Raw genomic sequence first — 25,158 nt, 5'->3', positions numbered from 1 at the left:
GGGAGGGATCTGCTTCGGGTCTGAACTGAGGGTCTCCCATTGAAGGTGGGCACACAGAGGAAATGGGCTCTGGTTTTGCTGTCTCTGAAAGGAGGCAGTGTTTGGGGGGTGATGGGGCTGCTTTTCCCAGCCGTGGGGTCTGGGAAAAGCAGAGCATTTCCAGGTACTGTTGCAGGGGAAAGACTTGGGGAGAGTGGCTGGAGTCTGGCTCGTGGGAGCTCTCTGCAGCGCCAGCCTGTGCTGGTCTTCGCACCTGAGCACCTCGCTGAGATCCCCTCTTGCCCCACCAGCCCTGTGCACCCCTTACTCCCAATTCAGGCTGAATCATCGGATATCATCTCCTCCTGGAAGTGCTTGTGGGAGACAGTGGGGTACAGGGGCTCCCAGTGCTTGTGACCCTCTAGGTGAGGGCACAGCGAGGACGCTCTGAGGACGCTCAAGAGCAAGGACATCTCTCCCTGCATCCCTAGCACAAAGAGCTGTGTGGCATCATTGGACATCTTCTGTTTCCACCTAATGCTGCACTCTTGGGGTGTTACTTTGCGGGGGCTCTGCGGAGCTGACAGGCTGGGGGAGACTGGGAATGGGCACTGCAAGGGGAGCAGCCAGGGCTCAGATGGGCAGCAGGGTAGGAGGTGTCAGGGCAGTGAAGCGGCACTGGGAGCGCGGTGCTGTCTGTGCAGCCCCCGGCCCTTATCGCAGCCCGCAGCAGGGCGGCTGTGGTGCAGGGGGCTGTGGGCTGATGATAAAGGAGACGTGGGCTCTCCTCCAGCCATGGGTGTGGTGGGAGATGCAGCAGCAGATAGTCGTGGGGCCGCAGCCTGCCAGGTGCTGAGTAAGGCTGCCCCGGCCCTGCCAGGCGGGGCGCTCGGTGCTGGGGGGAAGGTTCAGGAAAGCCCGGGGCAGCTGGTACAGCCATGACGCTGAGCCAAACTGAAGTTGCCACTGGCCCTGCATACTTGCCCTAGCTCTGTGGGCTCCAGTCACCATCAGTGAATGCACCAAAGGCAGAAGAAGCCCCAAATGACTCCAGAGGGAGAGGGAGACCCTCCAGCCCTCAGGGTTTCTCCTGCAGAGTACCACAGGCATCATAACTGCACGTGCCCACCCCACCTTGGGGCAGTGAGGAGAGGAGCAGAAAGCTGGTCAGGGCATCACTGACCTACCTGATCTACCTGTGCATGGAGCAGGGTTCTGGAGCAGGTCGCACCCTTCCAGCCAACGTCACCCAGACACAACTCTGCTCCACAGAGAACCTCTGCTTCCTCTCGCAGGGAGAGAAGTTGTATGGTGGCCGGGTCAGGGCACAAGGCAGTGTGGTCTGGTGTGTAAAGCACTGGGAAGAGCCAGTATCAAATCCAGCACAGACTTGGGCTTCTCCAAACCAGGCCACAAAGGATCCTCGTGGTCCTAAGCACAGTGTATGTATAAGGGGCAAGGTGTAGAAGCAACGAAAGGGACGGTATGCTCATGGAGGGGAAGGGGTTGGCAGTTGTCCCCACTGCCCATGACAGGCATTAGCTTGCAGCAGCTCCCACGCCATGTTGTGTCCTCAGGCAGGACACGTTATGTAGCAGTGGGCAGTATCCTGCAGCACTTTCTTAGGGCTCTGCATGGCCAAAGAACCACTGAACTCCCAAGAGCGGGGTGAGTTTTCTCCCAGCCATTTGTCCCTGCCGCCACAAGATGGGGACCTCAAGCCGTGGTGCTTTATCGGGGGCAGGCAGAAGGTGCAGAGGGCCAATACTCGGTCCCTGCCAGGATGGGCTTCCCGCCAGCCCCAGTCCCGAGCACACTGGGGACACTGGTCCCATGTCAGAGGGGTGCAGGAGCCCTCCCCAGCAGCCCAGTTCCAGTGCTGGGTGCCCCAGCAGTCAGGCACCCCATGCATCCTGGCTCATGGCACAGGAGCATGTGAGCCCTGGGCTCCCTTCCCTGGGCATCCTTTGGTGGCCGTGGCTCCATGTGCCCCAGGACACAGCCTACCCCAGGGGCCTGACAGGCTGGCAAGGGCTTCCTGCACCGTGGCTCTCCCTGAGCTAGTGTTCCTGCCTCAGGACCTGCAGGCAGCGCAGCAGCAGTGGTGGCTGCAGCACGGCAGGTCAAACCTTCAGCCCACCGCTCTCCTGGGTTGGTTTTGCAGCTCCTGTTGCTGCAGCCCCAGTGCTGATGAGAGAGGTGGAGGCAAACTCTGCATTGTCACAGCAGCGGCAGACAGAAATGGCAGCAGGTGACATGGAGGAGGTGGACTCTGGGGACAAAGCCTCCTGATTCAGGCCATGGCAGTACTCAGGAGGCAGAGTCACAGGAGGCAGCTTCAGGGAAGAAGGAAGGTGAACATCTTCACGTGAGGCAAAAGCTGGTTCTGATGTCTCTGCTGTCTGAAGGCTTCTCTTGCCTCTTACCAGCACTCACTCCTGATGGACAGAGCATCTATGGTTCAAAGGTACCCACAGAACAACACAGTATTTTGTTACACGACAGTCACCAAGGCAAGTGGCATTTCAGAGCTCATTTTTATTCAAAGAGGTGCAAAAGTGACATCAGGAAAGAAGCCTGATGATTGTGACTTACCTGGTCACAACACTTTGATCAGTCTGTTGAGTGGTTGTAAACAGCTTTGTGCAGGTAGCTTGGATAGTGCTCTTACCAGTGTCTGATAAACAGTCATGGCCTTAGAGGGTGCATTCTGGAAAGGGACACAGAAACACATACTTCTGGAGGAGGTCAAGCATCCTAGGGGAGTTTACCAGGAATTTCCCATTCAAAATCTAGCAAAGAAGCAGTGGGAAGATACAGAATGAATTTCTTCTTAGAAGCTGATCTCAGGACACCAGTTGGGAGATCCTCTTGCTGGAAAGAGGAGGGGAAATATCATGTGTTTTACAAACCGTTCTGTTTATACATCCTATTTCAGCATTCAATATGTCAATAGCATAAGTCATGACTGGTGCAACCTGTAGGTCTTTTGTTGAAAAACCGCTATGTAAGCAGTTTGTTTGCCATGCATTTGGACAGTTACTCTTTCCTGAATGTCAGATTTTCCATACTGAACTGATCTCTCTGACCTGTCTAGGTCAGTTTGAATTCTAACCCAGTGCTTTGGGGTGCTCACAGCCCCTAAAGCTCAGGAACATTTGAGAATTTAAGAAGCACTTCTCCATTACAACACATAAGTTATTGATGAAAGAACAGGGAATGATAATGTTGAACCAAGAACTAGAATCTGTCACAGCAGGAAAACAGACTCATCTGAAATGATTTGTTCTTGGCACTGGCCATGGTTATTACTCATCTCTTTCTTCGATTAAATGTCCCCCTGTTTCTCTGTGATTTGAAGTGGACTGGTTTACAGTTCCGTAGTTTCCTCCTTTTACCTACTAATGATAAGAGACCCTGTTTTCTTGTTTCTGCCACCCCATCATCCTCCACCACTTCCCAAAGATACCGGCTGCTTGCAGATGGCTTCAATCAGTTGCTGAGGTAAAGGGGACTTTTTTCAGGCAAGCAGTCTGAAAGTACTGGAATGAATGAAATATACTTTAATCCACACTGCTGAGGATCCTCCCACCTTCCCCGCTGCCTATTTTGCCACTGGGAAAAGTGGTTGCAGAAGACAGAAAACAGAGTCAGCCTGCACTAAAACGCCAGTTTTGATGAAGGATTTCAAATATTTTCTCTCTCTCCTTTCCTAAAAGCAGAGGATGCTCCCAGCGGAGCAGCCACATCAATCAGAGCTATACAAGCCCCTCCAGACAGGACAGGGCTGATAAAACAAGTACTCACAGAACTTAAAACTGTGAGCCCTCCTTTTTGTCTGCCCTCCTTTGCCATCACAAGAAGTTCAACACTGCAAGCAACATCTTAGAAGACCTCTTTGCTGATCCCCCTCAAAGCCGACCTGTGAGCACCCCAGGTCTCATTCTGTGAGCTCCCACGACAAGAGGCATTAAGCATTATGAATTCCCTGTTTTCTGAAGATGTTCCTAACAGAATCCAGGTCCTGGATTTTCTATGTGGGAGGAGAAGGAGCAGACCTTGGTAACACGACGCTGGCCACTGATGCCTTCTTACTGCTGTTTCAGAGCCATTCAGCAGAATCTTTCCACACCTACTTTGCACTGGTTTTCCATCTTCTTTTTTGTGACTGACTGTGTCTGTTTTGATAACCAGATCCAGCCAGCTTTCCACTGCAATGGTACCACCAGCAGCTCTTTGCAATGAGGTTACAGTGTTTGTCAGTCACACCTGCTTGACGTCGTGCACTGGGAATTGACCAGATTTTCACCTCAGAGATGGGAATTGAATAGAAATGCATAATTTGTCTTCCTGGTGGTTGCCCTGTCTTTCGCCACACATCAACCACCTGAGAAGATCTGCATTTGCTTAGGGATGGTAAAGTGAGAACACAGGAAATTCTCTGCTGGTGACATCGTTGGTTTGCCTCTCCCAGGGATGTTTTCAGCAACAGGAGATATCACCTGGGAGAGCACACGAGCCTGGCCATTATTCATTGTGCTCCTCCAGCATCCACACCAGCAGTAACAGCAATTTCAGCAAGTACATTCCTGCCTGTTGCCTTTAGCATGTCTGTTGACCTGCTGCTCACGAATTTGCTACACCTTTTACAAACCTGCTGATCCTATTTGTTTCCACAGCCTCCTGTGGCAGCAAGTTCCAGAAGATCATTCTCCTCCCCTGCCCTGTATAAAGTCCTTTATATTCATTTTAAAGCAATCTACCAGACTCATCTATGGCCTCTAATTCCAGTCACACAGCATCTGATGAGCACAAGGGCCACATTCACCTTCTGATTTTGTAGAGTTGGCCCTTTCTGCTCCTCCTTCTCCAGGGTCAAATCCCAGCCTTCCTAAGACCTCCTCATACTGCAGCTGCCCCATCCCCTTGATCATCTCAGTTGCTCTGCTCACAACTCTGAAAGTTCACCATGTCCTCAGATGAGAGGCTGGAACTGCGCAAATGTGTGTTACAGAGCAGGCAAAAGCTGTCTTCTTTATTATTTTGAGACCCCAAGCCCTTCTGGATGCCATGGCCACTTTTTGCTGCACATCAAGGCTACAGTTTTGGTGAACCATCAGTGAAGACTCCATTATATTTTTCCTGAGCTTTAACAGCCAGTTTAAGTCCAGCCTCCTCTGTTTTAGGTTTTTCCCTATCTGTGTCACCTTAGTTATCTACACTGAAACAACTGACCTCCTATTTTTCCATTTGTGAATAACACCGAAAGCTGCATATAGCAGCTTTCAACCCTGACCACGTCAGCCTTTCCCCAGTCTCCTGCAGTGATGGAGCATCATCTGACATTTCTGATAAAAGCTAAAAAGCTGAAGTGTACAACTCTAACAGCAGATTTTCGGTCCTTAGTCCTGGGACACAGTTCTTCATTATCCTCTCCCTGCCCAAATCCCCTGTCATATTCACTTCAAGTAGGCAATGAGTTGCTGAGTAGACATAAATCAATGAGGATGTAGCTGGAGATGGTTAAAAGATGAGGTTTTCCAGCTAGTACCACTTTTTTACTCCCTGTATCAGAACTGGACAGAGATATGGGAGCACAGTGTGCCAGCTCTGTGCTTTTTAGAGACCCTTGCACATGGCGGGGAGGATCCCAACTATGGATTTATGGAAAGCAATACAGCAAAATGTGCACTGCAGCTGCTCAGCCAGAGAGCTTTTATACCCCCTTCAATGGTTGAGCAGCTGAGTGCCTTTATTCATAGCAGAAGTGTATTTATCAAAATTCATGGGTCAGCACTGTTAAAGCCCCATAGATTCAATTTGGACAGGTCACCATTATTTATTTTTCCAGATCATAGCTTCAAACAAGGATATTTTCAGCTGGGATACAGTTAGTTTTCTTCCTAGTAGCTGGTGCAGTGCTGTGTTTCAGCTCAGTCTGAGAACAATGCTGATAAGACACCAATGTTTCAGTTGTTGCTAAGTAATGCTTACTCCGATCAAGGACTTTTCAATCTCTCATGTTCTGCCAGAGAGGAGGGGCACAAGAAGCCAGGAGGGAGCAGAGATAGGACAGCTGACACAGACTAGCCAAAGGGATATTCCATACCATGGCACATCATGCTTGGGATCAAACTGGGGGAGTTGGCTGGAAGGGGCTGATCACTGCTCAGTGACAGGCTGGGTACCAGTCAGCGGGTGCTGAGCAATTATACTGTGCATTTTCAGGGGTTTATTCCTCCCTCTCTTCTTGTTCTCTCTTTTTCATTGCTATTACTGCTAGTAGTAGTAGTAGTATATTTTATTTTATTTCCATTATTAAACTGGTCTTATCTTAACCCACAGGTTTTACTTTTTTTTTCCAGTTCTCCTCCCCATCCTCCTGGATGCACAGTACTTAGTTATCAGCTGGGGTTAAACAGCAACAAGTATATAGTCCAGATCTCTCCCCAGCCCTATCTGAATCACTGTAGGAAATACACTCTCTAGAGAATGAACATGAGCCGGCTTCAGTGTGCGCTTGCAGCCCAGAAAGCCAACTGTATCCTGGGCTGCATCAAAAGGAGCGTGACCAGCAGGTCGAAGGAGGTGATCCTGCCCCTCTACTCTGCTCTCGTGAGACCTCCCTTGGAGTATTGTGTGCAGTTCTGGTGTCCTCAACATAAAAAGGACATGGAACTGTTGGAACAAGTCCAGAGGAGGGCCACGAGGATGATCAGGGGACTGGAGCACCTCCTGTATGAAGATAGGCTGAGAAAGTTGGTACTGTGTGGACACCTCATAGCAGCCTTCCAGTATTTGAAGGGGGCTATAGGGATGCTGGGGATGGACTGTTCATCAGGGACTGTAGTGACAGAACAAGGGTAATGGGTTAAAACTTAAACAGGGGAAGTTTAGATTGGATCTAAGGAAGAAATTCTTTACTGTAAGGGTGGTGAGGCACTGGAATGGGTTGCCCAGGGAAGTTGTGAATGCTCCATCCCTGGCGGTGTTCAAGGCCAGGTTGGATGAGGCCTTGGGTGACATGGTTTAGTGTGAGGTGTCTCTGCCCATGGCAGGGGGGTTGGAACTGAATGATCTTAAGGTCCTTTCCAACTCAAACCATTCTAGGGTTCTCTGATTCTGTAACAGTCTTCCACTTGCGTGGAGGGGTGTGCTTCAGGATTCATGGATCAAAGAGCAAAAGCAGATGTGGCGATCCCTAATCATTACACAGGCACATGCACTGCATTCAGAGTCAAGTGAGTTGCAAAGCCAGGCAGAAGCCCTGGCCCCAGCATAGCCATGCTCTCTCAGACTTCAGCAGAAGCTCACCAGGGGGTTTCTAAACGTTGTGATTTTGGTTGCCACCACAAGAGGAGACAGATGTCACTGCAGCTGGATCTTGTGCCTGGCTGCACATCATAGTGATCCATGAGTGGCTGCACGTGTCCACTTATGGAGGTGGAGGAAGCTACAGCTTCGGCTCCAACTGCATCTTTAGCTCCAAATCCAGATCTTCAGCAAAAGGGAGACCCTCCCTGATTAAAACTCACCCAAGCAAGGGTGCTTGGCCAAAAGAGAAAGAAAGAGTGGGAGCAACCCAATCCTTTCCAGTGACAACATTTTAGTGTGCTCATGTGTTTGGAGCAGCTGTCAATCTGGAGATGACATGTCCTACAGCGCTCACCACCCCAAGCAGCTACAGTGAACACTGGAATGCTTTTCTTGGGGAACAGGAGCAAGTCTAAGGGACTTGACGTGTGAGAAAACAGGTATTGTAACACATTGCAGATCTGATTCTGCACTGGGCTAGGTGAGTTTGATTTGTGCTCAGATTTGTCAGATCTTTGAATCTCAGTTTTTGTCCTTTAAGAGGAAAATAACTGTAAGTAGAGACAGCATTGCAGGAAAGTCATTCATGAGGATTGACTGATGACAAGTTGATGCCTTCTAAGTGGAGCTGAAGGGTAAATTACCATAGAATAAGAACAGGAGGGTTTGTTCTTCTTTCAAGAATTGTTTCAGGAAGAACAATTTCGGAGCAGCAGCAAAATCAACTGGGAGAACTCAAAGCTAACAGGGAAGAGGCTTGACATTCCATAGGGAAAACCGTAAAATTACTTTATATCCCGAAGAAGCTCGAAAAACAAGAGGGAAGGAGTGTAATACCTAACTGGAGTGTGACTTTCTGATATCAAAAGTATATGAGGAATAATAAGCAGATCATGAAAAATGGAGAGGAGCACTAGCCTCTGAAGAAGGCTCTGACTGATGTTTGCAATATGTGTGAGTAAAGTAAGAACAGGTAAGTCCATCATGTTGTGGGTCAAGACTTCAGAGCTCAGTCATGAGCTTTGCTGTAAGTCATGAGCAACAGAGGAGGGTAACAATGAGGGTATTACAGGATCTCAAGGATCTTAAGGATAGCAGGGCCTCGAGGATCAACACAGCAGAAAGGGGATGATACCCTCATGCCAGCAAAAATAAAGTGGGGAGGAAGCTGGTGCTGTTGTTAGGCAGGACACGTTCCAGAAGGAGAGCTCTGAACATCCAAGGACAGTATTACACTGGGACAAATGGAAATGAACAGGCAGTGAGTAAATCTAAGCTGGGAATTAGAAAATGAGTCCCTTCTCATCCCATGCTTCCTGTGCTCAAGCTTTTGGGCTGACTTCAAGGAAGTCTTCTAATAAATTATATGAGGACATTTCTAGCTACTGACTGCACAAGCCGCTCTGATAGGGCTTTCGGTGATGTCAGAGCCCCTAGAGAATGACTGACTCTTTCCTAGGGGATTTCATTCCCATACGTAATAAGCTTATCACAAATATATCAGCTCTGTGAAAGCAAGAAACAAAGATTGGGAGCTCCTGAAGTAGAAAGCCCATGAGTTTGTGTTTGACTGGAAACAGGGCTGAAGTCCCCAACCAAGCTGAACTGTAAGCGAATGGTGTGATTTTTGCCTGAGCAAGAACTCCAAGAGTGTGTCCAGACTGCCTGGAGAACACAAACACATCAGAAGGTATCCCAAGGAAAAGGTGTGTAAGAAGGAAGATCCTTCACTCTTCCGAAGTCCACCAGAAAATCAGCGAAGGAGCTGATTGTTCCTATGAAAGCCACATTTCCCGTGAGCCCTACGAACACGGCAGATACGTGAGAGCTGAGAAGGCAGTTGGATTTTCTAGGAACAAGTATAAAACCACCACACTTCAGATTGAAAGCCTGAGCTTCCCCAGCAACTTCCGCTCTGAGCTGGGGTGCGGTAGGCTGTTTGGTTACCACTGAGCCAGTTAATGTCTGTGATTTCGGGTTAAACGGAGCTCACATAACCACTTTATTTCCCCCTCATGGCACTGAGCAGCAAGTCCAGGCAGCGAGGCCACCACCTCTCATGGCAGCAGCCTGCTTCCAGCACCTCTTCCCACGGTGCTCTCCCACAGGCCCAGGGTGCTCCTGGGGTTTGAGACCCCCTCGAAGTCACTCTCCCGAGGCTCTCAGGGACCTCCTGCAGTACCGGGGTGCACGGGACCATCTCAGTCTCTGGGTCACTGCGCTCCCTGGGGTTATCTGGGGCCCTGGGGTGCTTACAGGACTCCAGCGCTTCCCCAGGACCACAGCGGTCCCCAGGACAGGGAGATCAGATCCCCCCAGCCCCGAGCACCGCAGGCTGCTGCGGGGGCTCCCCCGCTCCGTGCACACCCCGGTGCCGCAGGGGTCCGGCGCTGCCCGGCCGCGGGTGTCCCCAGGCCGCAGAGCTCCCGGGGGCGGTGGTTCCGCCGGGGGCGGGCCGGGGCGGGGCGGGCCGGCGGAAGCGGGCGGTGGCAGCACGGGGATGTCGCTGCGGGGCGGGCGGCGGGCGGCGATGCCGGGGTAGCGCCGGGCGGCCATGGCGCGGGGGGGCGGCCCGCCGCTGCGGCGGCTGCTGCTGCTGCTCCTGCTGCAGCTCCTGGCGCTCCCCGCCGGCCGCGGCAGCCGCGCCGGGCCCGGTGAGTCCCGGCCGGGGAGCGGGAGGGGGCTCGGGGATGCTCCGCGGGCACAGGGACACAGGGACAGAGGGGCACGTCCGGCGGAGGAGCCGGGCTGATCGGCCTCGCTGCCCGCCTGACAGGGTCCCGGCGGCAGAGGTGCCGGTGGGAAACCGACCGGGTCACGTTAAAGTGAGCGGGGACCTGCCTGCCGCGCAGCGCCGGGAGCCGGTCTGAGCCCCGCTGCTCCTGACAGGGGCGGCTTTGAGGTGGCTTCGTGATTTCTCGATGTGATTTGGGTGGTGGGGGCTCTGGGAGCTGTCTCTGGTGGAGCAGCGCTTGTGTCCGGCGCTGCAGAGCAGAGAGAGGTCAGGCACGGTCCCAGAGGGGTTTCTGCTGTACTTGCGGTGGCAGTGATGGGTTTACTTGGTTTTGCTTGGGTTTGCTTGGTTCTGAGGTTACTTTACTTCCAGCACATCCAGGCGGCTGGGGGGAGCGAAGGGCTTGCAGAACGGTGGGTTGCTCTCTGTGGCAGTGATGGGGATCTAGGGTGCACGGGGACTGAGCCTCCCCATGCAGAGGGTCAGCCGGTGGCTGCAGTGGTGAACAGGTTTGGGGGCGTGAGGTTGTTTGACTGCTTCACCCCGTCATAGAGACAGGCTTGTGCCAGCGGTGCCTATCCACTGTTGACGGTGGTTAATGACTTCCTCATAGTCTGCAAAGCCTGGAGCTGCTCCAGGGAGCTGATGGATGAGACGGCCTTTTGCCCCAGGCCCACCCTCCTCTGGCATCCTGCTAGCTGCGTTCCCAGCCCTGAAGAACTACCCCTGCCCTTGAGATGTGGTGGTTGGTTTGTCTTGGTGCCGTCCCACCGGCTGGGGAAGTGTCCCCACAGGGTCAGGTCTGGGCGCTGGTGAAGATCAGTTCCACCCCAGAGGAGCAAGGGATCCTCTTCCTGGAACATTTATAGATGGATTTTTGACCTGGGCTAAAGGAACAGGGTTTCTGTTACATAAATGGGCAAACATCCTGCCACATAGCCAAGTCTTTTCTTGAGTCAGACTGATCATCATCTCTGCAGCTTTAGACAGTGTCTGCTTTGAAATGAGGGTTTCATCCTTTTGATGGGAAGCCCTGAAACCAAGGTATCATTTCCTAAAACTGCTATGATCTCATGGTAGTGTGGACAAACAAATCCGTGCTCTTGCAGGTGGCTCTTTACTCTGAGATTCAAATAACACATCTCTCTGCATCTGTGGTTCTACTGCAGTTTGTTTCTTGTCTTAAAAACACTTCTGCTTTTTGCATAATAGGTTTTAAAAGTGCTTATGTGGAATCTGTATGGGAGAGGATGGAAACAACATCCGTTTGACAATCCCCTTACTCAGTTTAAAGGCTTGTGAACATCATGGAAGAGTCAAGTGGGACTTTCCAGGTGTTGCTGTGCTGGGGCAGAGCGTACTGAATAGATGGGGACAGACACATACAGAGCGAGCAAATACAAGAGCGTGCTCTCTCAATGCAGATGGGCTGCCAAAGTAAATGCCTTGCGTGTGGGTGACCTGTCTTTGGCTTTCCTCTGCTGATACTCAGCTTATCTGGCCGTGATACTTCCTTGTCAGCCCAGCCGCACCAGGTGCAGCTCTGGGCTGCCCAGCACAGCAAAGCCTGTGAGCAGGGGCCGGTTCTCACCGTAAGAAGCTGCCTCTGAACGGACTTTGTCCATGTGTGTGTGTTGTTGGTACAGCCTCGGCTGCTGCCGACCTGGTCACAGGCAGCGTGTGAGCAGGGCAGGTCTGCCGCCTGCCCTGGGCCTGGCACTGCACTTCAGCTGTTGCCATGTAATTGACCAGTCCTTAATAAAGAGCACTGCTCGTTGCTTGGGGTTCTAATTCTGCAGCCTGGCTGCCCTCTCCTCCCCCAGAACCACACAAATCGTGCTTCAGCTTCAAGAGGACGACGCGCTGGGTGGGTGGTGACCATGGCTATTGGCTGTGCAGAGCTCGACGGCTGGAGGGGTTAAAATGATAGAATCATAGGATGATTTGTGTTGGAAGGGACCTTACAGATCATTCAGTTCCAACCCCCTGCCACAGGCGGGGACACCTTACACTAGACCAGGTTGCTCCAAGCCCCATCCAACCTGGCCTTGAACACTGCCAGGAATGGGGCAGCCACAGCTTCTCTGGGCAACCTGTGCCGGCGCCTCAGCATCCTCACAGGGAAGAATTTTTTCCTAATATCTAATCTAAATCTCCCTTCTTTCAGTTTAAAGCTATTCCGGTTGTCCTGTCACTGCAGGCCCTTGTAAAAAGCCCCTCTCCAGCTTTCTTGTCAGCTCCTTTAGGTGCTGGAAGCTGCTCTAAGGTGTCCCCAGAGCCTTCTCTTCTCCAGGCTGAACAAGCCCAGCTCTCTCAGGTTGGAGCAGCTTTTATCAAGGCAAGAGGACTTATCCCTGTGCAGGCTGTCTGATGGGACGTGTTGCATTGGGCTCTCCCAGCTCTAATCACGCTTTGTGTCCCTGTCTAGCCTCATCCTCTGTCCAAACACCTCTATGGACTTCCAGAAACAAACATGCCTCCTGCATGCAGAGTGCAGCTGGGGTACAGACACCACTGACTAAACACTGCTCCCTTCTGTAACTCCTGTGCATCAGACGTAACTGGGCTCACTACAATCAGTGCAGGCGATCACAGCCAGCTCTTGTCCGTAGTAGCCCACGCACTGTGCTGCCTTGCAGCCAGGGAGCATTTGCTTCAAAAGCCCCTTTTGTGGTCTCTGCTCCTTACTGGCCTAGAGAGCAGCACAGCCCCGGCATGGGGGAAAGCTCTGCCCACAGGCTGTCAGCTTCTCAAGCTTGTCCTGCCCAAGGCTCACCCTTCCCCTGGGTGCCCTCGCCTGGCCCTGTGCATTGAGGTGCTGCAAGAGCTGCTCCCTTGGCTGGACCCTGTGGGTGCGTGGCTGGGGCAGCCGCTGCGGTGGGGCAGCGTGGCCACACTCTTCCTCCGGTTGGCTTGCATGGCTGGTATTTCTTGCTTCGCTGTTTCCTCCTTTCCTTGTCAGGTTTACAGCGTGCCCGGAGGCTTTGGCTTGGTAATTTGCCAGGGAATTAAACCCATGATTACTGTTCCTGTCTCTTTGCAGTGCTGTGGGTGAAGGTCAGCATGCATCCTGCTTTGGGGCATGAATCGTAGTTCCTGCTAGGATTAGATTCCTCTTGGCATAAAGTACATCCCAAGGCTCTGGTCCTGCTTGAGGATTGTTTTTCTCTTTCTTTGGCATCTTTCTGAAAGTCCGTTGATCCTCTGTGTTTCCAGCGTGACCCTGTGCAGTGTTGGAGGAAGGCAAGTTAAACCGCACTTGATGCTTTATTCTCTGTTACAAATGAGGAATCTGTGGCTGAAAGATGATTTCTTCCACTCCAGGGAATTACGGAGTAGAAAGGGAGCATCTGGGAGGACTTGGCAGAGATGTGAAGATGTTTTCTTCTACCCTTTTGCTGAGTGTTGTGAACCTTGGTTTTGGGTGGGCAGCCTGTGCAGTTTCGTCCCCTTGTCAGCCCTGGTGTGATGGTTTTTTTTCCATCCTCGAGCTGCAGTCTGGCTGGTTCCTTGCAGACAGTAACACTGATGTACAATTCGCAGGTGGAATTATCAGCAGGCTGGCGGTAATCTGTAAGCATAGCTGGGCAGCAGGGTGGATGGTGGATCTAGTTAGTCCTGATGGCACTTTGACTGAATAGCTGTAGTTTTGCATGATCTTTCAGCCTGCCCTAGGGCTGTTCTAGCTATCCCAGCAGCCTTTCTTCCAGGTAGGAGAATCTTTAGACTGCGGGAGGTACATCTGAAAGCAGAATTAGGTTTGCAGCACATGAATTTTCATCACATTGTGTGTCACAGGAAGGCAGTGGGTTGTGCAGTACGTGTGTCTTGAGCTGGGTAAGACAGATAAGGTTAGCTCCTGTGCTCAGCAGAGAGAGATGAGGGCACAGCTCTTGACTGTGTGTACCTGCTGCTGGGCCCCGCATCACCCCTGCACTACCTGCACCCATCTGCTCTGCACTGTTTGTCCCTGCTGCCTACTCTGTGGTCTTTTCTTGTGACATCAACTTTTCCTCCAACCTTTTCCTCCTCTCAGTGTCTCTGGTGATCTGTCATCTTCAGAGCACGTCTTGCAGAGGGTACTGAATTCATCTTTTAGTGCTCTCTGGCTCCAGGTGATGGTTTTGTAGCAGGGGTGTGGGTGGTTCTGGCTGGATCACAGCGTATTTAGTGGGACTGGGATGAGAAAGCAGGGCCACAAAGGGTTCCTCTACAGCAACCTTTAGACTCTCGTGCGCTCCTGTGTGTGGTTCAGCCCTGCAGCCTGCCCCCAGCAGCCACCCCAGCAAGTGCTGTGCTCTCTGCCTTTCAGACTCCATGTATGTCTCCGAGTACTTCTCTCAGAGCGCACAGAAGCTGTCCTTCTACAGCTGGTATGGGAACGCTAAGCTCTTCCACTTCCATGTGCCGGAAGAAACTGTGCTGCTTCGCTGGCTTCTGCAAGCATCCCGGGGAAAAGGACCTGAGTGCACCAACATGGAGATCACAGTGTATGTATGTCCCTGTGCCAGTGCTTGCCCACATGGGCTTCCTGTCCTTCTCTTGTCCTTGTTGTTCATGGTTGTTGTTGGTTGATTGTAGGATGCTGGACATGTGTTCTCTAGTTGAAGAAGCCATAATTTCTTCATGTAGCAGCACTAAAGCTGTGTTTAAACCTGTAGGAGCATTTTGTTTAAACCTGTGTTTAAGCCTGTTGGAGCATTTTGTGTTCCTGTTATCAGTGCATCTGGGGCTGTCTGTCAGATGCGGTGTCTAAGAGATGCCTTAGAAGCACTGGAGGTAGCTCCACAGTGAGGCTGGTGTTGCTGCTCATAAGCAAAGGTGTTCCTGGACCTTTCTGTGCCTGGCAGGATCCTGCACATGGTACCAAAGGATGTAGCAGGACTACAGGGGGGTTGAGAGGACCCCAACCAACTGGAGACAGCCAAATTCCCCAGCACAGAGGAACTGAATAGAGTGAGGACTCTTTGTGAGGAATGCAGCTGTGTGTGGAGCAGAACTGGAGAGGAATGCCCAGTCTTGCAGACACAAGAGCATGAGAAGATTGTAAACCTAATGCCAGTGAAAGAAATGCTGCCTAAAGCAGTACTTGAGTTGGAGGATTTCAGGACTTTGAGCTGTAGCTTGGGAGGGTACCAAGTTTCCTGGGCAAGTTGTGCCCATGGAGACACATGGGTCTTTGGCACCTTCTCTGCAGAGGTCTCAGGAGTGACTGAAACAGCTTGACTTGCTCTTCCCTGCTGTGTCCTGGGCACAGATCTGTGCTCTCAGTTGTTCCAGAGCAGCCTGGCACAGTGATCTTCCTTTCTGCTTTCCAGAAAGGTTTCCAATAGCTTGGGGATGTGAGGAACAAGGCAACAGCTAAACAATACCCTAAGAAATGAAGACCAGCCCAGCTAAGCTCAAGTGGGTTAACACCATATCCCCTGTCACGTTTGCCTGCTGGACCTGTTACGCGCTGTTGCAGTGCAGTCCGAAAGCGAGCAAACTGAACACCAGATGGGCTGCCCTATTAAATATCTCGCGTGTTACTTTGCTGCCTGCTTTTCTGCTGCTTCAAATGCTGGGCTGCTTATCTGGGAAGCCAAAGTGCTGTTGTACTGAAGTCGGTCACATGGGCCTTCCTTGGTAAGCATCTTCTTAGTCTGTCTGCCTGCCCTTCTTAAGAGGGGAAATAGGGAAGATGTAAATCTTGGCTAGAAAATAAAAGCTCTCTGTTGACGATTCAGCCTATATGGGGAATTTGCTGATGGTTATAAAACAGGAGTAGTTTTGTGCCTAGGGCTTAACCTTAGTAAGTGTGAAGATTTGCTTTCAGGCTTCATGGAATTATATAAATCCTTATCTTAATAAGCAGCCAAGTTAAACCAATCTCTAAATAAATCCCAGATAAGCTAATAGCAGCCAGTCCTCACCAGATGTAAATGAGGGCTCTTGTGGCCCACTTGAAAATGTGGGGTTTTCCACCCTGCTCCCTCTCAGATCCCAGGTTGGCCTGGGTTTCCACTGATGAGTTTGTATCCCAGTTTGTTTTGCCAGTGTCTTTACACCCCTCGATTTATTTGCATTCTGGTTTCTCTCACAGGCACTTTCGCTATGGAGCCCCTCCTGTAATTAACCCACTGGGCACTCGTTTTCCTGCTAATGCCACTGTCCGTCCTTCCTATAACATCAGCATCACTCTGAGCAGTGCTGTGCAGAACACCACATTTGTGAACATCACCAGCCCTGCTGCTGGAGACTGGTTCATCGCTGCCCATCTCCCTGAGGCTGCTGGCAGGATTGAAGTGAAGGTGAGGGTCCTGGTGAGGCTCTCGGCCATCGTGCTCTGCTCAGTGTGTCTTGCCACAGCTGACCCGTCTGCTCTCCCCTCCTGCAGGGTTTCTCCACTCCATGCCCCTATATGTTCCAGGCAGATATGTTTGTGCTCAGACTCACTGATATGCCTGTTCTGGAGCCTGGTGTTGCCATGCCACAAACAATTGTCTCGCCTGCTAAGCCACTGCATGTCAAGTGAGTGAGAGCAGCGGGTGGAAGGACTTATGGCCATGGTGGGGCGGGATTTCCCATGGGTGCTGCTTAAGGGAAGTGACTGTTGTTCCCGTGTGGGGCTGGAGCTGGGGTCTCCGTGCCTGTTTGCCAAGCTCCCTGCAGCAGCGGTAGGGCTTGCACAGGGAGCACGCACGTCTCCGGCTCTTCCCGGGTGGTCCTAGGGGTTCAGCTGTGGGAACTGTAGTTCTTGGAGATGTTTCCCTTGGGAAGGATGTTCACAACACCAACCAGAACCAGCCAGCTCTTGCCACAGAACCCCGGGACTGTGGTGGGTCACGGCTGGCTTATGTGGAGAGCACAAGCTCTGCAAACTGCTGGTCCCCCTTCCTCCTGCAGGGTCTTTGTTCCCAAGCATGCCGCAGGGATGCGGTTTGAGCTGCAAAGCTGTGTGACAAGCAAGCGGAAAGCGTGTGCCGTGCGGGTAGTGCTGGGCTCCATCACGCTGCCCCAGTCCTTCCAGAAGATCATCACCTGCACTGGGAACATAAACTGCAGCCTGGCCCTGGAGTCACCCCCCTGGGAGAAGTGGCTGCAGATCATGGTGGAGAGTCTTGGCCCTGCCAATGCCAGTGTGTCTGTGGAGATGCTGGCTTCTTTCACAGGTGGGCTTCCACTTTCTCTAGCCCTGTAGGAAGGACCAGAGAGAACTTTGTGTCTGCTGCGTCTCTCTTGAGCCTTGGGGTGGGTGGCTGTCTTCCCTAGCATGCTGGCATAACCTTGGGGGCTGGAACACAGTTGTTGCTTTGAGGTCAGAAGTGAAGGCTTCAGTGTTCACCCAAGAGGGTACTCCCTGGAGATGCCTGTTTTGGAGGCACCTGTAAAGTTTGGGGTCTCTGAAGCAATGATATTTTCCAAAGGCTGTTTGGGAAGCAGTGCCTGACTTACTTGAAATCTTGTGGGGAGAGTAATCTGGGGTTACTGCACTGTGATGATATGTTGACTATCGACTGGGAATAAGCAGGCTCCAGACAAGAAACCATTTCACAGAGGTCTCTTTGGGGTAATGTCTCGGGTAGCGAGGGGATGTCACCATTTCAGGTGACACCCTGTGACTCAGAAGGTTACAAGGTCCTTGTGGCTGTGATAGGTACCTTTGCATCCTCCTATTATACGACCATAATCCCTGTTTGACTCTTGGAAGCTCACCAACGAGGCACATTTTCTGCTGGGGGTTCTGCCATCCCCTCTTCAAAGCAGAGCCTCAACCACGTGCTGGAGGGCCTGGCACTGGCAGTAGAGGTGTTAGAGAGGAGCATTATAGTCTCTGGGAGCGATGGACAGGCTTCCATCATGGCCCAACTTGTGGATGCTGATGCTAGAGTTCCCCCTGCAAAGACGGTGCCTTTCAGGGGCTGTAGCGAATGCTGCAGTGCATGAACCAGCTGAAATACCTCCAGTTTGTGCTGTCACTTGAAGGTCCGGGGCTGCTGGGGCCCTGCCTGGGTGAGGTGCTAGTCCTGCCTGTGCTGATTCCTTTCCCTTTTTGCTTTACAGCTTGCAGACCAGGAAGTACCAGTTCATTCCTTAACTTCAGCAGCCTAAACCAGAGCCAAACTGGTCCCAGACCAGGTAGCACAGGAGCAGCAGGGAGCTCCGCTCTGTCTACCACAGAGGCTTCACACAACGCGTCTGGCCAGAGGAGCTTCTGCCTGCAGAACCAGCCCGTCGTTCGTGAGGACCTGGACGTGGTGTCTGTGCGCTACAGGCTCTTGAACGGTCCCAGTGTGCCTGTGAACAACCTCTCCCCGACCCTGCTCCTCCTCAACCTGAACACTGGCATGGACAGCGGGGGTTCCCTCGTGATCAGTCTCCTGCTTAACAAGGTGTGGAGGCTCTCGGATGGGATTGTCTCCCCTTTGCAGGGCTCCATCCCTGCTCCTGGGTGGGTGTGTCTGCAAACTCCAGGGGTTGTAGGTACCGGTGGGACTATTTATTTTCCCTTTTGTCGTCACAAAACACTCTGAGCCTGCTTTAGCCACTTCCAGCATGTCCCGCCTGCCGGCTCCAGTTCAGGTGCCACAGCTTGCTGGTGTGTGGTGGCAGTGACGCAGAGGAGACAAAATGGAAAGCAGCTGCAGTGCCATCTTCTCCACAGGAGCCTGGCACCCTGCCACCAGGATAGGAGACTGAGCAGGGAAACCCAGGGATGTTCCTGCCCAAGTCACTGATCCGCAGCCTCCTTCAGTGACATCCCAAAATCAGCCCCCTGAAGTTCTGTGTGACTTCCTGAGCGCTGGAGCAGGGCTCAGCCCTGGTGTCCTGCTGCCTCTGGCTCCTGCCGCTGCGCTCATGCTGAAGCGACGTGTGAGTGCCGCAGCTCTGGGGCAGTTTCCCCACGCAGCCCCCCACGAGTCCCTCTTGCCTTTCAGCCAGCTTGTGGCACGGTGGCAGCGCAGGGTGAGGTGAGCATGGCTTTGCCCAGAAAAAGCTGCGGAGTTGATGGGTGACCTTGATCTGCAGGGTTCATTGTCACCTGCTGCTCCTGGGGGCAGCGTGGGAGGGGAGTTGTGCCAGGGGGTGGCATCGGGGTGCTATGACCTGGGACACTGCTCTGTTTGCACAGACATCCGTGAACCTGGCCAATGCCTCCGTGGTAGCGTGTGTGAGTGCTGCTTCACCCGTGCTGTCCCTCAATGCCACACACAGCTGCAGCACAGGTAGGAGACACTGGCACCTGATGCCAGCTCAGTGACACCATCTCGGGGCTTCGCTTTTAGGCTTGTGAGCTGTCAACTGACTCGGGACTTTGCGGTGTCCCAAGGAAGCTGGTTTTGGCATGAGCCCTTGTGAGGTCTTTGTGCTGGCATGTGCCTAAGGTGCTAGTCTGGCACCAGGAGTTAGTCTCCAACAAAGGAAGGTCTCATTACCATCTGGGGCTCTTCCAGCCTTGTTGGCAAGAGGCTTGGGGATGGTCAAGGTATCGCTGGTGTGTAGAGAAGCTAAGCTCTGCACTGGAGGACTAGCCAACAAACAGGGTGCTCTAGGTGCCCTGTGCTGTCTGTGAAGGGCTGAGAGCTGAGATGAAAGGATAAACAAGGGGCTCAGGGGCAAGGGTCCTCTCCATTCCCCTGGTACCTCCTGAGGATGGGAGCAGGAGCCACAGGAGCCTCTGATTCCTCTGCAATCCATCTCGGCATAGGATTGCTGTGAGCCCTTCTCCCTCAGCCTTGACACATCACAGCACTCTCTTTTCCTTAAGCTTTTTTCCAGGGCTACCCTCTGAGTGTGAGCACGTCCTCTGCAGAAGCAACACTGATTGTCCTGTACCCACAGACGGATGACTGGTTCCTCTCCCTGCAGCTCAGCTGCCTGAAGGGCCAGGGGTGAGTGCTGTGCCATCCCACCTCGGCGCTCGTTCGGAGCACTCTGTCTCCACATCCCACTGCCCTTGACTGGTGTGACCAAAACCAAACCCCTGTCCTCGCCGCCGTGCCATGGGCTCAGCTCAGCTGGTAGCAGCTGAACTGTGGCTGCAGAGGGAGCAGGGAGTGGGTGACAATGTCAGCTTGCTCGCTTGTGAGCACCCAAACAGCTTCTCTAGTGCCCAGCTGGCGCATCTCATGCAGATTGCAGATGGCAGAGCCTGCCTGGATGAGCTTCCTCTTCCCCAGGTGGATTTTGAGGTGATAAATTGGTAAATGAAAATGCTGCCGTTACTCCTTTGAGGGGTTTCTGAGATGTAGGCAGCTGTGCCCATACTCCTGCAGTTTGCCTTTCTGCTCGGTCCTTGTGTAAGGGGCCAAGGGTGCGCCATAAAACAGTGCTAGTGATGCTGCAGTCAGTTACGGGCACTGGGATCTGCTATGGGGGTCGGGAGAGCTGATGGCTGCACATCAGTTTGGCAGTTCAAGTGGAGAGGGAATCAACTCTGCTTCAAACTCTGGGGAGGGATGGAATAGATCCCGGAATATCAGGGAGCTTGCCAACACAGGCATGGCCTGAGCTGGAGCAGGGTGCTCCCTGGGCACAAGGCTGCCCCAGATGACCAGGGTACCAGCGTGACCTGCTGTCCTTGCAGTCAGTGTAATGCTGCAGAAGCCAAAGTGACCGTCTTTGCATACCTCACCCCCTGCTTCAATGACTGTGGGCCGTACGGACAGTGCAGCCTCCTGAGAAGACACGGCTACCTCTATGCTGGCTGCAGCTGCAAGGCTGGTGAGTGCATGTTCTAGGAAGCTTTGCCACCCTCCCCAAGGGGAGGACACATTTATGGTGGTGGTGGTTGTGTAGGGGAGCCTGGGGTCTGCCGCAGCTGCCAGGGGCAGCCTGGTGTCACAGTGCCTGCCCAAAGAGCCCTTAGCACCCATGCTGGCCTCTTGGAGAGCATCCTGACTTCCCCAAGGGATGCTGTGTTCTAGGGAGCACAGATTACCCCAGGGAAAATGGGGAATTGGGCTGAGGACAGCTCGGGGCTTGGAGAGGTGCTCCTGAGCATCCCCAGATTGATCAGGGTGCTGGCAGGCTGCTGGAAATGCCTGCACCGGAGCCTGTGCCTTCCAGGGAGGTTTGTTATGTGGGGTCCTGGTATGGGTGCCATGAGGCCAGGCTGCATCCCTGCCTGTGCTTTGCCATGGTGCTGTCTCCTGCCAAGAGCCAGCACACAGGCCAGCCCTTGGGCTTGGATGTGCCCCTGGAGGAGGAACATCTGTGTCAGCTGCTAATTATCTTACTGGGATGAGAAAGCTGGGCTGTAGTCAGTGGCGTGGGGAAGATGATAGCTCTGCTGTGCCTGGGTGGTACGTGTACCTGTTCCCAGCAGAAGGACAGGGTAAACTGTGGTTCAGTGCTGCTTTGGGTCTGAGCCAAGACATCCCTGCTGTCTGCTGCAGTGCTGATGATGGGTGTGGAGCGAGATGGAGAACAGCGTCCTCATTTCCCTGAGGGGTGCCAGGTTCTGGGAAGCGCAGAGCACCCCAAGGGAACCGGGGAATCAGGCTGAGGACAGCTTTCTGTTGAATCACTTGGGGCAAAATGCCCCATCTGCATATTCATGACCCAGAAATAAACTGGAGAGAGCAGCCTCTCCGGGCTCTGCCTGGCAGGGAGGTGGCACAAGGGGCAGAGCTGCTGGCTTGGTTTCTAGTGGCACTGTAGCTACTTTTAACTCTGCCTCCGGACCATGGGGTGCCTGCACATACCCAGGCTGCCCTGTGACTGACCTTCCTTCCCCAAAGCAGGGTGTGGGCATCCTAATCTTGAATTGAAATAAACTCGAAGAAAGAAAAAGGCAGGTGTGTGTTCACAAGAGACAGCTCAGTCCTTAGTCAGCAGGCTGAGAATTGTGCCCTGTGTCATCACACTGTCCTCTAGGACGCTCCCACTGTCCTGTGCAGACCTGGGTGTCACTGCAGGCTGAGGCAGTGCGTTTGATCACACTAGGGAAGAGGAGTTACAATCACACCTTGCAGGGGGGCTACAGGAACCCTGAGCTGGGCTCTTCTGGGGGAGCAGAGGGAAGGGGCAAGAGGCCACAGACCTGGGCTGCAGGAGGAAACTTCCAGCTAAATTGAAGAAGACAGCTTTTTCCCCTGTCGGAGTTGTTCACCATTGCACAGTGTCCAGCTCCACATCCTTGGAGATCTTCAAATCTCAGTTGGGCAAGGCCAGAGTTGCAAAGCTGGAGCAACCTCACCTGGCTTCGCAGTCTGCCCTGCTGTGCCAAGTGGTAGGAGGAGCCCAGTGGCTTCCTCAGTGCTGTGGTTCCTTCTCCACCCTGATTCCTGGGATGTGGAGGGATCTTTCACCCAGTTTACACCATCGTGTGAAGCATCTGAGCCTCAAAAGCCTGATGTACCACCAGCAAGTAGCATGTGTGTTATTGAAGGGGTGAAAAGTACCATTCTGGACAGACCCATGCTGTAGCTAGGGTGGCCTCTGCTACATGGGAGCAACCCATGGGATGCCCCCAGAGCAGACGCAGGGCACTGCTGGGGTTCCCCAGGACTTTTCACAGCAGAGCATGCAATGAGTGGAGACCATCCTGAGACCAGGAGTGGGAGCGGCTGATGGACCAAGTGAGAGGAGGCTCAGGGGTGTGAATCCTCCTTCTGAGGCATCCCAGGCTCTTGCTGGGTGCTGCAGGAGGACAGGGTAGGGCAGTGGGATCCACACAAGCTCTCTGCTCTGCAGGTTGGGGAGGGTGGAGCTGCACGGACGATGCCAAGGCCCAGTCTATCAGTGTGCAGAACCTGGCCACCCTCCTGCTCACCCTGAGCAACCTCATGTTCCTGCCGGCCATAGCGGTTGCTGTTTATCGCTACTACCTGGTGGAGGCCTCTGTTTACACCTACACCATGTTCTTCTCCACGGTAGGGATTGCCTTTCGTCGGGTCCCCTCTCAACCTCCCCCTGAGCATCAGGAATGCTGCATCAGACTGCAGTCCTTGGTGGAGGAGCTTCTAGGATCATTGGACAAGCACCTCCATGGGCACGTCCTGCTCCTTCAGAGCTGGGCAGAAGTGTTACTTTCCCTGGGCTCTCATATTTGGGGGTGGGAGCCCAGGGGGCAGAGATGGCGTCTTCATCTTGGCTGCTTCAGGAGCATTGCACTCTTGAAGGGTGCTGCCCTAGGAGCTCTCCTGGTGAGCGCCTTGATGGCTGCTCTCATCTGCTTTCGATAAAACCATGGTGGAGCTTCGGGGAGGCACTTCCAGGAGGGATCCTGCTGCCATGGGCTGAGCCTTCTCCTGCCTCTCCTTCCCAGAAAGCCATGTGGTGCTGCTGGATTCATGCTAGCTTTTGCTTTTGTCCCTGGCTCTAGTTCTACCATGCGTGTGACCAGCCAGGCATCGCGGTGCTGTGCATCATGGACTATGACACACTGCAGTACTGTGACTTTCTGGGCTCCGTGGTGTCCATCTGGGTGACGATCCTGTGCATGTCCCGCGTGAAGAAGATCCTGAAATACGTGAGTGTCAGGTAACCCTGCACGGCCGGGCCAGCCCTGAGCCAGCCGAGTCACAGGCGGCCACACTGAGCCCTCTCATGGCTGTGTTTCAGTGACACAGCCTAGCCTGGTGACAAAGCCTGTTCGGCACTCAGTGCCACCCTGATTTTAAACCACTGGGTTGTTCTGTCCTGGGATTGTGAACCTGTGTGCTTGTAGGGACTGGGATTTGTGGGAAAGGTTCATGGATCCTCTGGTTTCTCCTCCTGAAGGTGCTGCTCCCAAGTCCTGCATGCACGCAGGGCTGGGTGGCCAGGAGGTGAGGTCCTCCATGCCTTCGGCACGGCTGGCTGTGCTCTGGCAGCAGGTGAGCTGTTGGTGACAGTGGTGGTGTCTCATTCCCAGGTCCTTTTCATCTTGGGGACGCTGTTAATTGCCATGTCCCTGCAGCTGGACCGCAGAGGGGTGTGGAACATGATGGGTCCCTGCCTCTTTGCCCTTGTCATCATGGTTGCGGCGTGGGTAAGTAAGGGCAGTGAGGCAGGACTTGCCATCCTTTGCTCCTTTCTGGAGAATGATGATGGCAGAGGAGACCCTGGCTACAGCCCATCCACAGGCATGGCTTGATCTGCTCCAAAAATCTCCTCAGAGCGATTTTATTTTGGCCTTTTAGTTCTTAAAAAGGGGCCTGTGAGAAAGATGGAGAAAGACTTTTTAGTGGGGCCGGTTACGACAGGATGAGGGGTGATGGTTTTAAACCAAAACTGGGGAGATTCAGGCTGGATGTGAGGAAGAAATTCTTTACAGTGAGGGTGGGAAAATCCTGGCACAGGCTGCCCTGAGAGGTGGTGGATGTGCCATCCCTGGAGACATTAAAGGCCAGGCTGGATGTGGTTCTGGGCAACCTGATGTAGTTGAAGATGTCCGTGCTCATTGCAGGGGTGTGGACTACAAGACCTTTGAAGGTCCCTTCCAACCCAAGCTATTCTATGATCCTGTGAAGCACCCAGATGGAGGGGGGCAAGGCAAGGTGTCCGTCCATCCCTTGTAGCTGAGAGATCCCTGGTTATGGGTCTTGGCACAGTCCAGCTGCTGCAGCTCCAATTGCGTGCATGCCTGTGGCTGCAGTGCTGCCCCAGAAGGGTCACCTGTTGCCCTTGCAGTGGGCAGGAGCTATAGCATCTGTGCTGGGCTTTGGTGCCACAGCTGGGTATGGGCTTTTGCATGCGAAAGGTGGGGCCAAGAAGAGGGGAGAATGAATCTCTTGGGGGCAGCAGGCACAACCTCTTGCTGTGAGGTTGGCAGATGCTCCTGGGTGAGGCAGCACTGCCTGTTCCCCCTGCCTAAACTTCGTCTTGGCTGCTTAACCTTCTATGCTCTGACACCTCCAGGTTTACCACGGCGTGAAGCGCAGGCACTGCTACCCCTCCTCGTGGAAGCGCTGGGTTTTCTACCTCCTCCCAGGGATCACCTTGGCTTTCATCGCCATCTCAGTATATGCATTCATGGAAACCAATGAGAACTATTACTACACCCACAGCATCTGGCACGTGCTGGTGGCTTGCAGCGTTGCTTTCCTGCTTCCTCCTCGGGACAAGCATAAAAAGCCCTGGGCCTGGTCACAGAAGCTCACTTGTCGCTATCAGATCTGCCAGAACGACCGTGAGGAGCTGTACGCTGTGACATGAACTGC

General features: G+C 53.2%; 1 protein-coding gene across 4 annotated transcripts; it reads left to right on the top strand.

Annotated features, from left to right (window-relative positions):
• Positions 1 to 19: 19 nt before the first annotated feature.
• Positions 20 to 25,158, top strand: PGAP6 (post-GPI attachment to proteins 6). 4 transcript variants are annotated; one of them, XM_080619294.1, is made up of 14 exons: positions 20 to 45; positions 2,144 to 2,446; positions 14,340 to 14,517; positions 16,113 to 16,320; positions 16,407 to 16,540; positions 16,916 to 17,181; positions 18,074 to 18,402; positions 19,143 to 19,236; positions 19,779 to 19,902; positions 20,598 to 20,734; positions 22,709 to 22,887; positions 23,340 to 23,486; positions 23,871 to 23,987; positions 24,857 to 25,158. In XM_080619294.1, exons 3-14 carry the CDS (start codon positions 14,345 to 14,347, stop codon positions 25,151 to 25,153), a joined length of 2,205 nt encoding a protein of 734 aa, XP_080475420.1. In that variant the 5' UTR covers positions 20 to 45; positions 2,144 to 2,446; positions 14,340 to 14,344; the 3' UTR covers positions 25,154 to 25,158. The 4 variants fall into 4 exon arrangements, with proteins under 4 accessions (XP_080475420.1, XP_080475421.1, XP_080475419.1 ...); XM_080619295.1 differs by lacking the exons at positions 20 to 45; positions 2,144 to 2,446 and adding an exon at positions 6,726 to 6,737; XM_080619293.1 differs by lacking the exons at positions 20 to 45; positions 2,144 to 2,446 and adding an exon at positions 9,814 to 9,947.

Source organism: Psittacula echo, assembly GCF_963264785.1.
Source record: "Psittacula echo genome assembly, chromosome: 5".
NCBI classification, from domain to species: Eukaryota; Metazoa; Chordata; class Aves; order Psittaciformes; family Psittacidae; genus Psittacula; species Psittacula echo.
The sequence above is the reverse complement of the archived record's forward strand: the minus strand, read 5'-3'. Positions and strand labels throughout refer to the sequence as shown.